The sequence below is a fragment of the Diabrotica virgifera genome, chromosome 7 (genome assembly GCF_917563875.1).
Source record: "Diabrotica virgifera virgifera chromosome 7, PGI_DIABVI_V3a".
Lineage (NCBI taxonomy): Eukaryota > Metazoa > Arthropoda > Insecta > Coleoptera > Chrysomelidae > Diabrotica > Diabrotica virgifera.
Window position 1 is genome coordinate 148,982,122 of NC_065449.1, and position 18,665 is coordinate 149,000,786.

The 18,665-nt window shown below is 34.5% G+C and overlaps 1 protein-coding gene across 1 annotated transcript in view; it reads right to left on the reverse strand.

Moving 5' to 3' along the window:
- Positions 1-4,388: 4,388 nt before the first annotated feature.
- LOC126888292 (protein tramtrack, beta isoform-like) overlaps positions 4,389-18,665 on the reverse strand; it is a 34,483-nt gene continuing 20,206 nt past the window's right edge. Inside the window, exons 3-4 of the mRNA XM_050656432.1 lie at positions 8,875-9,121; positions 4,389-4,711 (exon numbers count right to left, since the gene is read on the reverse strand). Of these exons, the coding sequence (XP_050512389.1) occupies positions 4,422-4,711; positions 8,875-9,121 (537 nt within the window). The 3' untranslated portion in view covers positions 4,389-4,421. The remainder of the gene's footprint in view (positions 4,712-8,874; positions 9,122-18,665) is intronic.

The following is an 18,665-nucleotide window of genomic DNA, read 5'->3' on the forward strand; positions in this document are numbered from 1 at the left end:
AATAGTGTAATAAAAGTTTACTAAAAAAGTAAGGTTGTGGGGCCGGTGTGTTTGGCGATAAGGTAAATTCGGAATCTAAACCTATCACAATAAAACACCGGTTTTTAATGCCTGGTTGCATTAACAGATCTTAAGCTCCACCTTAGCTAAGCTCTACTTATAGATAGGGCCTCCTTGAGTATCACTTACGTTGCACCATAGTTTTAGATTCTTACCTTATTATCAATTATATCTATTAGTATATTATGGTATTCTTATTGTAATATATTATAATTATATTATATTAATTCTTATGATACTCTCGACTTAAGCTTAAGATCTGTTGGTGCAACCGGGCATAAAAGACCTATCGTTATCGATAATCGTTAAAGATAAAAAGTGTACTTGTGCGAAATAAAAAATAGACTTTAAAGTGTATATAATAATATTTATATTAGTGCTGACGATAACATCTACTAATTTAATTTAAAATGGCCAGTGGCGGAACAATTCGAAAGGAAACCAATAGAAGGAACGAATATAGTAGCGACGAAGAATCGAAGAATAAAAAATATAAAGGGGATGAATTGTATTTTGAAAAGAGTAATATGACGAGACGAACACCGAATAAAAGCAACGATACAAATGAAGAGATGATAAAAATGATGCGGGAAGTTATGTGGAAAAATGATGAAATGATGGCAGAAATAAGAACCATACGGAAAGACCAAAAGGAAACGATGGAATATATTAAAGAGCTAAAAGAAAACAACAAAAAATTGGAAGAAGGTTTGAAAATGGCAAACAAAAGAATAGAACAATTGGAAAAAGATAGACGGAGAAATAATATAGTATTAAAGGGCCTAACACTGGATCCTAACGACAGAAAACTAGTAAAGAAGTCAGTAGAACACTTCATAGGAAGAAATCTGAAATTACAGGTCAAACTTAGAGGAGCGGTGAAGATCGGAGACCAAATTTTTGTAGCAGAAATGGAAAACCTAACGGATAAGCTAAGTGTACTAAAAACAAAGGAAAACTGAAGAATCTACAGGGACAAAAGGTGTATATAGAATCAGATTTAACAAGAAAGGAAAGGGAAATACAAGCAAAAATTAGGAAAATGGCAAAAGAAGAAAAAGACAAAGGTAATACTACGAAGATAGGATATATGAAACTGGAGATTAATGGGAAGGAGTGGAAATGGGACCATAATAATGAGAAAATTATACAAATTCACAGAAACATCGGGGAAAGGACTCCAAAAAAGTAATAGAAAATAATGAGACCGGACACACAACAATGACGACCAAGGCAATGAATGGGAAAAGCGGTAGGGAAAAAGATGATGCACAGGTAAACAAGGATGAAAATAAAAAGAAGGGGAAAGCTAGATTGCAGAAAAAAGGAGAGATAAAAATGGGAACATGGAATGTGAGAAGCATCAACGGAAAAGAGGAAGAACTGGTAGAAGAAATGATAAAACAAAAAATAGAAATACTAGGAATAACGGAAACGAAGATGAAAGGAAAAGGTCTTAAGAAAATACACAAAGGATATTGGTTACTTTGGGTAGGAGCGGATACAAAAGAGAGATCAAAAGAAGGAGTCGGGATAATAATTGCACCGAATAGACTACAACACGTTATAGAAGAAACATATGTTAACCAGAGAATATTATCGGTGAAAATTAAACTGATGGACGAAGAAATATGGACAATAATAACAGCCTACGGAGTAAATGAAAATGCAAGAAAGGAAGAGAAAGATACATTTTTCGAGGAGCTCCAAATGCAAATTGATAATGGGGAAGAAAACATAATTGTAATGGGAGATCTAAACGGTAGAGTCGGAAACAACAACAGCGGAATAGAGGAGTGCATGGGAAAAGAAGGAGAAGAAATACTAAACAGAAATGGTGAAAGAATAATAGAAATATGTATGGAGAACAAACTAGTTATAACAAATACAAAGTTTAAATATAAAGAAGTACACAAATACACGAGAGTACAAGACAGCAGAAACGAAAAATCAATCATAGATTACTTTTTGGTAAGCAGCAACAAATGGAAAAGAGTACAGGATACGAAAGTGAAAAGAGGCTCAGAGATTGGCAGTGACCACCATCTAGTAATAATGAGAATTAGAACAACAGAAGAAAAGAGAAGAAAGGTAGTAAACGAAAAAATAAAAAGTTACAAATTAAAAGAAGAAAGATATAAGAAGAAATTCCAAGAAAAATTAGATAACACTTTGAAAGGTAGGGCAAAAAATACAAGTATAGAAGAAAAATGGGAATATCTAAAAACCAGCATAATCAAAGCAGCTGAGGAAACTTGTGGGAAAGGAAAAATAGCAAATACTAACATGAGGAGAACGGAATGGTGGACGGAAGAAATACGAGAGAAAATAAAGAACAACAAAGAAAAATGAAAGAGATACCTAAGTACAAAACACCCGGAAGATTACGAGGCATATAAAGAAAAAAGGAAAGAGGTTAAAATAGCGGTGAAAGCAGGAAAGGAAAGGTCATGGGAGAGATTTGGACAAAAAATTATAGGGAAAACCAAAAACTCTTCTACGGCGCATTAAAACAACTCAGACAAAAGAAAGAGCACACGATGCCGAATACAAAAGACAAGAATGGAAACGTACTAACAGAAGAAAAACAAATAATGAAAAGATGGAGAGAACATTTCAAAGAGCTAACTCATACAGACACGGACAACATAGAGGATATACAAGAAAGGAATGAAGAACAACAAGTGGAATCCATAACAAGAGAGGAATTAGAGAAAGCAATAGAAAGAGTAAAATTGGGCAAAGCACCAGGCAAGGATCATATCACCCCGGAAATGATAAAATTCATGGGGACAGAGGGAATGGATAGCATGAAAGAACTAATGAATGATATCATAAATAGAGCAGAATTACCAAAGGACTGGAAGAAAGACATTATACTACCAATACACAAAAAAGGAGACAAGAGAAACTGTAATAATTACCGAGGTATCACCATATCAAGTATCCCTGGGAAGGTATTCGCAAGAATAATAGAGACAAGAATAAAAACCCAAATAGAAACAACTCTGGAAGACACACAGTGTGGATTCAGGAAGGACAGAAGCACGCAAAACCTAATATTCACATTAAGACAAGTAAGTGAGAAGGTAATCAAGAAGAATAGAGAGATACATATGTGCTTCATTGACCTGGAAAAGGCGTTTGACAGAATCCGAAGAAAGGACGTATGGAAGACACTAAAAGAAAGGGGAGTCGACAGACACATAATAGAAGTAATAAAGGATATGTACAAAAATAATACAAATACAATAAGAACCAATAACGAGGAATCCAGAGAATTTACTACAAGTCAAGGCGTCAAACAGGGATGCGTGCTGAGTCCGCTGCTATTTTCAGTGGTACTGGATCAAGCGATAAAGAAAGCCAAGAGAAGAATGAGAAAACTAACATTAGGATACTGGCAAATGAAACGGACTCAACTATCGTAGCTACTATTCGCAGACGACATGGTATTGATAGCAGAAAACAGAGAAGACCTACAGAACAATCTTGAAATCCTAGAAGAAGAACTATCAAAATAAATATGAAAATTAATACAGAGAAAACAAAAACAATGATAATTTCAAATACGAGGAAGACACACGCAATAGAATTAGACGGGAAACAACTAGAGCAAGTGAAATATTTTAAATACCTAGGAGTAATAATCGAAGCAAATGGTAAACAATACATGGAAATAAACGAGAGAATGGGACGAACAGGAAGCTTATTTAACGCTATGAAAACAACATTTTTGGGGAAAAAAGAGATACCGGAGAAAGTAAAAACGGCAGTCGTTAAATCAGTAGTTAGACCAACAATCATGTAGGTATAGCAGCGAGACATGGACATTGACGGGGAGACAAAAATCCAGAGTCAATGCTATGGAAATGAGGTTCCTGAGGAAAATAGCAAACAGACAGAGGACAGACAAAATACGAAGCGAAACAATTAGACAAAACCTAAAACTGGAACCAATTAATGAAAAAATAGTGGAGGGACAACTTAGATGGTTCGGGCACGTGTGTAGAATGTCGAACGAGAGGCTTACAAAACGAGTGTTCGAAACGAGAGTGCAGGGGAAAAACAAAAGACCAAGAGTTATGTGGGTAGATGAAATCAGGAAAGAAGTCGAGAAGAAGGGATTGACATTGGAAAGTTCAAGAAACCTAACGCAAGATCGGAAAGTATGGAGACTACAATGTCAAACTCAACTCCACCAGCCTTACACCTAAAGGTAGAAAGGCTTAGGACTAAGTAAGTAAGTAAGTAATGCTCATATTTGGCTCTTTGGCCAATAAGTTTGCCGGCTACTGGGATAGGCTAATTTAAATTAAAAACGAGTATTGCTTAAATTTACTTTAATTACACTATATTTATCAGGTATCCGTCTTCCTTCGCTTTCTGTTGTGGTATTCTTCTGGATGTCTGTAGGAAACGTGCTTACGTAAGGCATCTCGACTCCTCGACACGTGCGGGCATGACTGGCATGCGTGATAGGCTTCTTCGTGTGTTTCCATGTGAACGCGAAGATTGTACTGGTTACTGAGGTACTTTCCACACAGAAAGCACTTGCAAGTTTCCGAAGAGTCCTTTGAGGGACATTTTCTGGGAAAAAGATACGGTTCTTCGTATTTTAACGGAATGGGTTCAGTGGAGTCTTTTGTCACTGAAAATAAAATTAATACTGTAATAGGCATAATACATTAAAAAGTAAAATATAAACCGTATAATAAAATCCTCGTACTTATAAATTAAGGGAAATTATTATTTTAAAACAAAATTCAAGATCCTTTGTGTGATGTAAAATGGTAAAAATCTTAAACAAGTGATGCAGTTTAAACACTTAGGAGCGCTCACTAGGCGAAGCAATAAAACACTAAAATCGGCCTTACGTCCGAAAAATAACGACAAGACGGATCTTAATAATTATTTCTGCATTCGATTCGTGAATGTGCCAGGAAACTTTATGACCCCTAGCCATGAGATAATATTGAAAAAATGCATTCTTAAAGTGCATTTCAAACAGACAATAAAAAGAATTCTGAACTCGTCAATTATCGGCGGAAATGAGTTCAATTTTGTTAGTTGGAGGTTTTGGGGGTCGCTGAAAACGAATATAATATCGTAAGTGATCTCCGGAGTACCTGGTGCCCAGGGTAGTTACTGTTTACCTGGTCTTGTGGAGTTTCGGCAAAAAATTTATTAAAAAATTGGTCAAAAATCATTACTCGGGGGGTTTTTGGGGTCGCTATCGACGAATATGACATCGGAAGTGATCTCCGGAGTACCTGTAGTGCCCATGGTACCTACTGTTTACCTCGTCTTGTGGAGTTTTCGGCAAATTCATTAAAAAATTGGCCAAAAATCATTAGTCACGAGATAAATATTAGGTACCCTGGGCACCAGGTACTCCGGAGATCATTTTCGATGTCATATTCGTCATCAGAGACCCCAAAAGCCCCCAGTGACGAATTTTGACTAATTTTTTAATGAATGTGCCCAAAACTACAGAAGACGAGGTAAACAGTAGGTACCCTAGGCACCAGGTATTCCGGAGATCACTTCCGATATCATATTCGTCGTTAGCGACCCCAAAAACCCACCGGGTAATGATTTTTGACTAATTTTTTAATAAATTTTTTGCTGAAAACTCCACAAAACGAGGTAAACAGTAGGTACCCTGGACACCAGGCACTCCGGAGATTACTTCCGATGTCATATTCGTCGTTAGCGACCCCAAAAACCCCCCAAGTAATGATTGTTGACTAATTTTTGAATGAATTTGCCGAAAACTCCACTAGACGATGTAAACAGTAGGTACCCTGGGCCTATCTGGGGATACTCCGTATCGACAGAATGTCGACACGATTCATTTCACTTATTCTCCGTTAGAGGGCGTTCTAACCTTACTACGGTATAAATAGTTTTATTTTATACCGAGAAGATCGGAAGTTTTGATGTAAATTTGTCTTCTTGCATAGCCACCTTGACAACGGGTAGACCTAGAAATAGCTATCGGTGAGTGGCAGGAGACAGATTTAAATCAAAACGAAACCGTCTATTTTTATTAATGCCATACTCTATATTAGAGTACAAAAGACTCGTTTTATATAGGTTCTTTGAGATCGCATGTTGGAATATTTTCCTAGCGGCGCCTTTTGATATTTTCATATCTGGGTTAACAGAGAACTTGAATCGTGTCGACATTCATTTCACTTATTCCCCGTTAGAGGGCGTTCTAACCTTACTACGGTATAAATAGTTTTATTTTATATCGAGAAGATCGGAAGTTTTGATGTAAATTTGTCTTCTTGCGTAGCCTCCTTGACAACGGGTAGACCTAGAAATAGACCACCCTGACATCGGGGGATGGCAGGAGACAGATTTAAATCAAATCGAAACCGTCTATTTTCTATTTATATTAAGATCGGCTAAGAGTGAGACTAAGAAGATGCTTAAGGATCGAGTACGGAACAAATAATACAGAAATAAATCATAAAAAGAACGGATAAAAATAGATTGGCGCAAGTACAGTATGCGGCAAAATAAACAGTACTGAAATAAATATTGAAAGGTTTATGATTACCTATTTATATATCCATTACACATAATATAGCCTATCAAACATTATTCACGACGACTAACGTTCCCGATAAACAGATGTTAAAGATGCCCTCTGGCCAGTAATAACTTATAAGTACAAATTTAAAATCTTCTGTGTATGTAAAGCGTATACAGTGTACTCTACTATGCAGTGGAATTGTGGAATCATGGACGTTAAATGTAGAGACAATGAGACGACTAAACGCCTTTGAAATGTGGACCTATAGAAGAATTATGAGGGTTTCCTGGGTAAATAGAGTTACGAACAACGAAGTACTGAGAAGAATAAAGAGAAGGAAGTTGAACTTACAATTAAAGAAAGAAAACAACAGTCTCTCAGACATGTGATGCGGGGCGAGAAGTATGGCATCCTGCGACTCATAATGCAAGGAAAGATAGATGGCAGAAGAAGCATCGGAAGAAGACGAATTTCATGGCTGAAGAACCTGAGGGAATGGTTTGGATGCAGCTCAAAAGAACTATTTAGAGCTACTGCCTCAAAAATTAAAATAGCTATGATGATTGCCAACCTCCGTAGCGGAGATGGCACCTGAAGAAGAAGAAGAAGAAGTGTATTTAAATCATTTCAAATGATCGAAAAAGCGCGCGAACCCTTGTGACATCATATCATAATATTTTGTAATGATAATATTGAATACTATACTACATTCGCTCTCGCGAGATTTTTTTGACACTGACGTTAGTAATTTCTTTTTTGAAAAATTCAGTTGTCAGAAGTGACTGGAAATTACTACAAAACCAACGCACCTACTCATATCCAATATTATTAATAGTAAACATACATAAAAATAACATAAACCTTACGCCAATCAATATTTATTTATTTAAACCATTATAATGTATTGATAGCAAATTAGAAAATTATTTATTGTACAAAATAAAAATATTTTGTAGAAATAAACTTCACAAAATTTTATGAGATTAGTAGACACTCCCACTATTTCTAATAATTCTTCTTTTTTTAATGAAAGATTAAGTTGATTTGAGTTGATTTTAGCAGTTAATAGTGTGTGGTAGGAATTTTTGTGTTGTACGTTTCCTATTCCGAATGTCTCAAAAAAAATCTCGCGAGAGCGAATGTAGTATATTACTGTTTAGTACCATTGCGTAGAAAACAGCCATTAAAACCCCCAATAAAATATTTATTAGATTGCCAGTCGATAAGAAACGGATAAAGTAGTAACATACTTGTTGAAGGGACATTTTGAACAAAAAGAACATAGAAATTTTGGTATATTTTGGTAGATGTACCTACCTTACAGATTTAATGATATTTACCTATAAAATACTTTTCTGGAACTGTTTTTACTATAAAATTAAAATAAACTAATCATAATAATGAAGATTTATGTCCATAATGGGTATGTTATCATACTGTCCTTTAGAAAAACCCTCTTCGTCATTAAAAAAAGTGTCTTCAACAAAAATACTCAAATATTTTAAAATATGTAGTTCACAGCAACTATCTAAAGATTTATAAAACTGAGATTCACCATAAAATAATTACAACAAGTAAACGAATATCAAACATTATGAATTGATGGTACGGATTTCAAAGATTATAATGATATGACGTCACAACCAATGAGGGCGCGATTTGGGCTGGCTGCTATAATTTGAATTTTCTATGGATTTTAATTTGTCTTTAGGAGCCAAACGAAAGACAAAACATTTTTTTTTATATGTATTTTAAATTATGTGCTGTTGTGATTTATAGCATTTTTTTCAAATTTAAAATTTTATGTAAGTTCCCTATTGAGTTTTGCAGGTCACATAAGAATAGATAATGACAGATCACCTAGTAAAACGCATAATGGAACTGTGGTGGGACCTCGGCAAGTAGGAAAAGTAAGGAATAGGTAGATAGACGAACTGAAAACCGATGCTAAAGAGATATTGAGGGGGGAGAACAGCCAGGGACAGATATACTTGGAGGCGGATGATAGGGGAGGCCAGGCTCCGACTTGAATTTTAGCGCCATATGAGAGAGAGAGAGAATAATAGAGTACAGGCGTATGTAAGAGAGAGAGAGAGAGAGAGACAGATAGAGAGAGGAGGACACCGATGATTACGAAGATACAACAAAATGAGGACTAACTTTTAAAGAAATGCAATAGCTTATAAATCAATAAAAATGTATCATATTAACGTCGTGTCACGAAAATTGCAGTGACATTAATATAAATCTTAATTGTAAATACTTACAAGGTAAAACATTATCATCATAATAATTAAGTGACTTAAAGTTATGATGAATATTACTGTACTCGTTTTTGGGAGTATCATCGTCGTAGTGCCTTTTAGAGAGAATATTCTCTGTTAGTCTGTCTGCTGGTCGCAATTTGCAGTCGTATTCGTATCTGTGGAAATTATCGTCGTTGATCAGTTTATCAGAACTTTGTAGGGGTTCGTTTTTTGAAAGACCTTCCGGTCGTGGTCGATTTTCTGGTACCTTAAAAAGATATTGTATAAAATACAAATACACAAAAGTATATTTTATTATAAAATATTATCTTTTTTCTTTGTCTTGTAGTAAATACACTGGTTTCACGCAACTCGACAATTCGACCCCTCTCAAATTCACTTAGGTCCAGTGAATATGCAGTAGGCATTTTGAACAATCAAAAAAACACTTCTAGATCAGCTACATAAAATTTAAAATTTAACTGGCCCTGTAGATTCACAAAAACTGAATTCTTCTTTATCTCCAAAAAAATCACGCAGTCACCACAAAAACTTAAGGGCGTGGGCGCAAAATTTCGTGCCAATGTGTTTTAAAATTGCATTTATTTTTTTCGAATCCTGGGAAAACTAATAAGTATTTTTGAAAAATTTAAACGCAGGCGCAGAATGAAATATTGAATTACCGAGGGCCGAATGTCCCTGAAAACTTCTGTAATGTTTATTTTAATAAGGTATAGGGGTGAAAACAAAATGATAAATTTAGTATGATTTTTATTTTCAAATATCTCATTCAAAAGAAACTTTTTGGTTTTTTATAAGTTGTGATAACTTCAAAATTGAAGTAGTTATGGCCCAAAAACTAATCGTATTTTTTTCTACTTTATAGAAGAAGAAATTTTTTATACAATTTTTAATCGAGGAGTTGATTTTAAGGGTTGAAAGGGGTTAACAATTAAATAATTAAGAGAGAGAACGTAAAATATTATTTACTCTATATTTAAGTCTTCTTGTCAAACCAAATTAATTTTTTGTAAATTTTTTCTATTTAGGGGTTGTTTTTAATTATAGGGGCGGCCAAAAGCAGGCTAGTGATAATAATCCTTTTTTTGAAACGAAAATCAATTCAAAAAATTAAATAATAATGATTCAGATATTTCTATAAACTCTAATATTCCAAACAATCTAAACAAAAATGCCAGAAAATGTTATTTTTTATATGAACTGCCCTTTTGCAGCTGTAGTCATAAAGTAGTTCCGGAAGGGAATGATTTTTAATTCAAAGTGGTTGACTGCTTTTGGACGTTGATATTTTATCTGCGTGGTTCATATGCGATTCTTTCAAATTCTGAACATTTAGATTTGTTAAGTATAAATTTTAAATATTTATATTTAAAGAGAGTACGATACGACAATAGGATACTTTCCGAGAATTTAGATAAGGTCTTGTTAAGTTGCTCTCATTGAGTAATAAAAAAGTGTTTTTTATTGCTCGATGGTTTAAAAAAATCATTTTTATTACTCGATGGTTGCTCTGTTATAATATTGTTCCTTTATGCTTATGTATGGTTATAGAGGGGTTATAGTTCAGTCTAAGTTGAGAAGTTGATGATTTTAGACACGCTTTTGATAACGATTTTGTTTGTAATATACATATAGTAGTGTGCCCGTTTCTTTTGCACACTACTGTATTTAAAATAGGCCTGGATCCCGCGTACGAAAAAAAGTTGATTAATAGCAAGCTGAAAATTTGTTAATAGCTTAACGGTGTCTAGTCGGGCAAATTTTGATGTACGGGAACACTGGATTAGGGGAAGTTTTAATTGTGGAACAGTTTAAAAATTTGGAACGTCAGATTACGAAAACTTTCCATGTATTTTGTCGGGCAGAACATCCAATTGATTTGTTACCCTTTCATTAAACTCTCATGCAAAAATCAGACTGCTATTATGGTCGCCTCGTATTTCCGTGAGACTGTGTAAAAATATAATGTATCTGTAATAAAAACAAGCCATAAAAATGAAAGTAAAAGTACCCTACCAGGAGTAGTTATTAACTGCAAAACTATCAATGACTAAGATGTGTAAAATATAAAAGTTTTAAGGTTCTACATTCAGATATTCCTGGTATGATATTTTAAAATATGGGCAATCACCCAGTTAAGTTTTCATCGAACTGTTGATCAGTCCACGTGGACAAAGAGCCACTCAAAAATCGGATATTGCTGTTATGACCAATCATAATGCGTTATCTTTTATCGGAAGAACTACTCACCCTTCGCTCAAGATATAACAATATTTGGCTGAGCGAGTTCATGCCATAAAATAGTTTATCACAAAGTGTCATCTTTCGGCCTTCCGCAGCTGTCCAGTGGTGTGCACGTGGTTAGGTACCTATATTATTTTATTTTTAAATTGCGGCAGCGAAGCAGATTTTGCGAAACAAGAAACTGAGTTAAATTCAAATAGTGCACTGCAAGTAAATTTAATTGTGACTTCATCAGTGTTCTTTCTAAATTTCTTTTAACATCTTATGAAGACACTTTCCAAATGTGGCGTCTGTGGTGCAATAATAATTCTGCAGCTGAAGAGCCACTGGAACCCTCTAATCCAGAGGTTCTCAATCTGTGGTACATGTACCACTGGTGGTACATATCATTATTGGCGGTGGTACACAAAACACAGAAAAAATTAAAATAGTAGTACTTAGTAAGTATTGATAATACAATTTAAAACTAAAGGTGGTACCAAAAATAATAAAAATAACTGTAGGTGGTACATCACTCAAAAAGGTTGAGAACCGCTGCTCTAATCAATTGGAAGATTTACAAAGCTGTGTAATAAAACGTAAGCGACATTTTCAATAACTCTATGATGATGTCAAACAATACTTCGATTAATTCTTAAATCCAATAATTTTAAGTACAAAACTATATAGGTCTGGATCCCGCGTCCCGCGTATGAAAAAAAAGTTGATTAATAGCAAGCTGAAAATTTGTTAATAGCTTAAGAGTGTCTAGTCGGATAAACTTTGATATATGGGAACACTGGAATAGGGGCAGTTTTAATTGTGGAACAAGTTAAAAATTTGGAACGGTCAGACCACGAAAACGGCACATTTATTTTGTCTGACAGAATAGACTTAAACTCTCTGAACAGAGATTAAACTCTAATGCAAAAATCAGACTGCTATTTAGCACCTGTCATAATTCCTGTCATTTGACATATTCTACATGTTCCACTCATTAAAATGCCTATTTGGTGATAAATAGCAGTCTGATTTTTGCATGAGAGTTTAGTCTCTGTTCGGAGAGTTTAAGTCTGTTCTGTCGGAAAAAATACATGTGCCGTTTTCGTGGTCTGACCGTTCCAAATTTTTAACCTGTTCCACAATTTAAACTTCCCTGTTCCAGTGTTCCCATATATCAAAGTTTGTCCAACTAGACACCGTTAAGCTATTAACAAATTTTCAGCTTGCTATTAATCAACTTTTTTTTCATACGCGGGATCCAGATACTAATAGATAAGCACCAGACTGTTGAAAAGTATTACTAAGCTTTGTTTTTAAACCAAGAGGAGTACACTAAAAAGACATATTCACACCCAAGAAAATCACTAGAAATATCACCAAACACATCTTTTTTGGTTAATCATATCGGCCTTCGACGGTTATCCATAAATATTATATTATACTAATACGTCGCTAAAGAGTTACAATCTAAAGGTCGATAAAGGTATATCTATCAATGGAGAATTTTGGAACAACTTACGTGTTGCAGATGATACAGTAAAGGCCGGGACACACATATCCGCACCGAGCCCACACCGAGCACAGACAGCATGGCCAGCCTTGCTGTCTCTGCTCGGTGCGGGCGCGGTGCGCACACGGTGCTGGTTCGGTGCGGATATGTGTGTCCCGGCCTTAATAATAACGGATTAAGACAATGATTTAGAGAACGTAATGCAACGCCTTAGTGAACGCTGTCATGAGTACGGACTGAAGATTCATTTAAAGAAAACTAAATGCATGACCATGACTAAATTAGCACACGCAAACATCCAACTGACTATTGAAGATACTGTAATTGAGAGTGTGGATACTACAAATAATTAGGAACGTAGATAACATCAAATGTGGACCAAAGCAAAGAAATTAGGGAGCGTTCAAGTATTACGTAACGCGGTTTTTGAAGATTTTTGACCCCCCTCCCCCTTCGAAAAGCACCTTAATGGGGCGTTCACGTATTACGTAACGCAATTTTTGAAGATTTTTAACCCTCCCCCCTTACGTAATATTTGAACGGCCCCTTACGACACGTATTGAAATAGTACGTGCATCATTCATTAAACTTAAAAAGTTTCTTTGTTATTAGGATATAAGGTTAGAACTACGCCTAAGGATGCTTCGGTGTTACGTGTTCTCTACTCTCCTTTATGGCTTGGAAGCGTGGACACTAACAAGTCCATCAATTAGTCAAAAGATTACAATAACATGAAAGTTATCAGAGATAAAACAGGAAGGTTTACTACTTATGAGCAGTTGTATTACTAAAACGTATAAATTTGATCATACTTACTGTTTAATTATATGTGATAATTAATGTTATTGACAATTTTTTATACAGATATTATTATTTTACAATAAGTTCTGTTCAGTCGAGTCGATTAGTGTTATCACTATGTACCTAGGTATATCACAGATGTTGATAACACCGATATTTTTTTATTTAAACTTTTTCGTAAAATAAAATATTTACTGATAACCACATAATTTGAGGAGATGCGATGGTCTCATTTACAATTTACACTTAAAATCAAATGTTTGCAAAATAATAGCTTTTATTAAATTTAAATTAGATATCTACGCTACTGTTCACTAAATTGTCACCCTGGTCACTCTTAACAGTGTTGCCATTTTGCTAGTATCTTGTCCGCTCTTGTTAGCGTAAATTTTCCAACGGAATCCCGTCTTTACTATACTAACCAACATGATTCCTGTCATTTGACATATTCTTCGTGTTCCACTTATTAAAATGCCCAGTTGGTGATAAATACCAGTCTGATTTTTGCATGAGAGTTTAATGAAATGGTAACAAATCAATTGGAAGTTATATCATATTGGAACGTTTTCGTAGTTTGGCGTTCCAAATTTTTAACCTGTTCCACAATTAAAACTTCCACTGTTCCAGTCTCCCGATACATCAAAGTTTGTTCGACTTTGTTCCGCCAACGTTGTTCTGTTAAGCTATTAACAAATTTTTAGCTATTAATCAACTTTTTTTGGTACGCGGGATCCAGGCCTATCCCACATAACAATGATGTTCGCATCATGTTCTAAGCATATACTACCAACATTCGTCGGAGTATATTCTTTTTAGTATATGTGTAGTACAAGCATAGCATGTACCTTAAAAAACATTATAAATTTCATGTTCTTTGCATATACTTCAAAGTATATTCTCGCACCGAATATACTGAGTATATTCGTGTACGTAGGATCTCGGAATATTCGTAAAAGTTTATTCTTAGAATATACCTTTATCGAATATTCTTAACACATACTTATAAGTAGATACTTTTAAAATATCTTAAAAATAATTTGTATGTATAGGAAGTATAATATTAGCCTTATAGATTATCAACTTCGTTATTTTTTAGAATACATAATTAATAAAATTTATGGATGTAGGTAGTATTGGACAAATTTCATTTCAAAATTGTTGTATGGTAAAAAAGTTTAAACATTAATTGTATTAACGTTTACATAGATACTATTAAAAATTCGTTTTCATAATTGAAATGACTTTACCATTTCGAGTTTATCATGAATCATGAGTATTTTTACATCCTTGGAATTTGAATTTAGGTACAATACGGGTCATTTCGCTGAACCAAAACGTACCAAACTGCACATCCAAAGCGACCAAAGGCTTTGGCGTTGCCAACCGTCGAGTAAGCTTTTTCCGTCAACTTACCATAAAAATTCCCACTTTTATAAAAAAACTCCTGTTTACAAAATCTGAGAAGATATGTTTAATTATTTTCAAATATTTTGAGTTTTTCTTAATATTTTACAATTTGGAATGGATAAGTTACCTTTTGAGTTAACTTTTTCCCTTTATCACGTTTTATGTTGAAAATTCCCGCAAAAAGGGAAATTTCTCTCCGTTTGGCAACACTGACCACCGATGTTGTTATTCCACAATACATTCATCATATCCCCCATCTGACCATTTCTTACCTGAATGGATCAGGGATAGGAAAAAACCGTAAAATATGAAAAAGGAAACAGGCATTATTTCATTATTTGTATCATCTATGGATCTATGCAGTGTTAAGGATGAAGACGAATGATGTAGTACTAGGAGTAAAGAACATACATAATCTCTTTTTGTTTGCGGTGCTTCAAAATACATATTTGTAATCTATTTTGGTAACTCAATATTACTTAAAGAGGTAAGTACATATAAGTATTATATAAATTTTAGTTACTTATGCATAGTTTAGTTTAGCTAAATATTATATAATGATTTATATAAATAACTAAAATTTATAAATATGTACTTACTTTTTAAGTAATATTGTAGAATGTAGGTACTAACTACATTCTCATTTGCAATTAAAATATGTAAAATATAATAGGTATTTGGTAGAACCAGTAGAACCTAAGATGAGATTATAGGTGATGCTGAAAACATACTTCTAAGCAATATAGCACTTGATAGCACTTTCTTAGAATATTCTTAAAAATATATATTCTTCCCATACAAAGATGTGCGGTAGTACGTTCTAAGTATATAAATAGAAGGTTTATAGCACTTCCTTGGAATATTCTAAAAAGTACCTTCTTGGTATAAACTAAAAAGATGTGCGGTAGTATGTTCTAAGTATACACATAGAAGGTTTATAGCACGTCCTTGGAATGTTCTAAAAAGAACATTCTTGGTATATACTGAAAAGAAGTGCGGTAGTACATTCTAAGTATATACATAGAACGTTTAAGTACTGTAATGTAGTATATACTCAGTATCTGCTCTGCACATTCGCAATGGTAATTACGCACATTCTCAGTATATACTTTTTCTGAAAAGTATGTTCTATGAATCTACTAAGAACATGAAATTGTTATGTGGGATATATTTAAATATATTAGTAAACAATTAAGCATGCCGAAAGCTGTAAGTAGTCTTGTAAACAAAACTTACACATGTAGGTATTAGTGCAAGATTGCATTTCTGTATATTATTATTGACATAATAATAACTTTTTTTGGTACGATGGATCCAGGTCTAAAAGTAAAGTCGAGATCAGAGCAATTATTTTTCAAAAATGAATAACCATTTTCAATTTCGTTGCAAAACGAAAATACAGCCGAACCATATTCCAGTCCAATCAGAGAGTGCTGCAAGCACCTCTACCGGTTTCGAAACTTATTAGTCTCTCATCAGGAGGCACATATGCCGCGAGACTATATATATATGATGAGAGACTAATAAGTTTCGAAACCGGTAGAGGTGCTTGCAGCACTCTCTGATTGGACTGGAATATGGTTCGGCTGTATTTTCGTTTTGCAACGAAATTGAAAATGGTTATTCATTTTTGATTTACATTTACTCTGTGTGGAGTATGAAGGGAACCAGTCTCGTTGGAACTTTACCGCGCTGAGCAGATGTGACGTGAATTGTAAATTGTAGAATTCCCTCATCTTCCTTAGTCTCAGCATCCGTATGGCTTGCAAATTGTAGAAGCCTCGGAGGTGTAACCAGAGAAGGTTCCCATTGTTTTCATTCTGGTGGGATATGTTATATGCCATTAGAGTGAAAACTTAGTCTTTTTTCAATTATTTTTCATATACGCGTTACGGTCTCCTGCACATTTTTTTAAATACTAGTAAAATACCTATGTTGAAACGGAAACGTCTAGTCTAAAGTGTTGGAAGAGGGGCGGCAAATATTAAGTTGCACACGGGCGGACAACACTTTCGCGGCGGCCCTGACTGCACTAATCATATCCCATCTGTTTTGGGGCATATTTTATTTTTACATGCCTTTACAGTTTTTTTGCCAGTCATATAACTGGTTTCTGCCAGCTTCTTTCGAGGGAAAATGTTTGTTTTATAACCTTTTATATGGTGTAGGTGCTTTGTTTTTTTTTTGTAACGGTTAAATCGGCGCAAATAATTTAATTGTTTATAGGGTGAAAAATGGTGCTTCATTATGCATCCTAGTATTTGTAAATAAACAATTAAAAATCAATATAACCTACTTTTTTAAAAACATAAAAATTTTATTTATTTAACATGCTCTACAGGCCTTGAACGCCTAGGGCTTTACAACTTAACAATAACAATTTTACATAATACAAATGACAATATATACTAATGTCTTATATTTATTATATAATTTGATTTAATGTCTATGTAAAAATTGCTGCACTATGTTTCTCCACTGTATCCTATTTTTCGCTTTCTCTTTCCAGTCTGTAATTTCCATCGATCCTGTATCTTCTTGAAACTTTTCGTGCCATCTTTTTCTTGGTCTACCTCGTCTCCTTGTCCCAACTGGTCTTCTTAATAGTATCTTCTTTGGCATTCTTGACCTATCCATCCTCTCGACATGACCTGCCCACCTGATTCTTTGTGCCTTTGTGTATCTTGTTATAGTTGGTTCCTTGTAAAGCATCCTTAATTCTTGATTAGTTCTTCTTTGCCAACCGTCTGCCGTATTTTTCCACCGAAAATAGTCCTCAGTACCTTGCGTTCCCATCTCTCTATCATTTCTTCTTCTGTTTTGTTTGGTACTCATGTTTTACATCCGTAGGTGACTGTTGCTCTTATTACAGTTAGGTATATTCTAATTTTCGTCTTCTTGATACGTAATTTGACTTTAATAATTTTTTAAACTGCCGACCTTTCGGTTACCTTTAGCTATCCTGTGCTTTAGTTCGTTTTGCTCGTGTCCTTTTTCATCTATAATGGCACCTAGATATGTAAAGTGCTTTACTCGTTTAAATTTATATTCTTTTCCATCGAACGCTGTTAACTTTAGCATATCTACAGGTTCTCTTTCTGTGTTGCCTAGCACCATATACTTCGCCTTTTCTTCATTTATTTCTAGGCCGAATTTTTTTGCCTCTGACTAAAATCTTCTCATGATTTTCTTTAATTCGGTATTCGTTTTTGCTAGCAGTGTAAGGTCGTCGGCGTAGGCCATGCATTGATGCTCGTTACGGTAGATCGTTTCTTGTGTTTCTATTCTGCTGTTCCTTACAATTGTTTAAAAAGCTAGGTTAAATAACACAGTTGATAGAGGGTCACCTTGTCTAAGTCCTTTTTTGACTACAAACTCTTCCTATTTGTGACTGTTCCACACTATTTCGTTAGATGTCATATTTAAGGTAATTCTTATTAGCTTCATTAGTTTTTCTGGTATTTTCATTTTCCGCAGGGCTTCATACATTTTTTTCCTATTAATTTTGTCATAGGCCTGTTTAAAATCTATGAATAGTGCATATAAAACCATTTTATGTTCGTAGCAGGTTGTTTGGATTTCTTTTATGTTAAATATTATTTGCTCTGTCGTCGATCTATTGTTTCTAAAGCTTGCTTGGTATTCTCAGTAGTACTCGTAATTGCACAAGAGCTCTAAAATTATTGAATTTTTCCCGAGTGACACTTTGACAGTTTTAATTTCACGAGCCGAAGGGTGCCGAAGGCGAGTGAAATTATGTCAAAGTGTCACGATGGCAAAAATTCTATAGATATTAATTTTAGAGATCGAGTGCAATTTGTTGCGATTATTTCATGAATAAAACTGA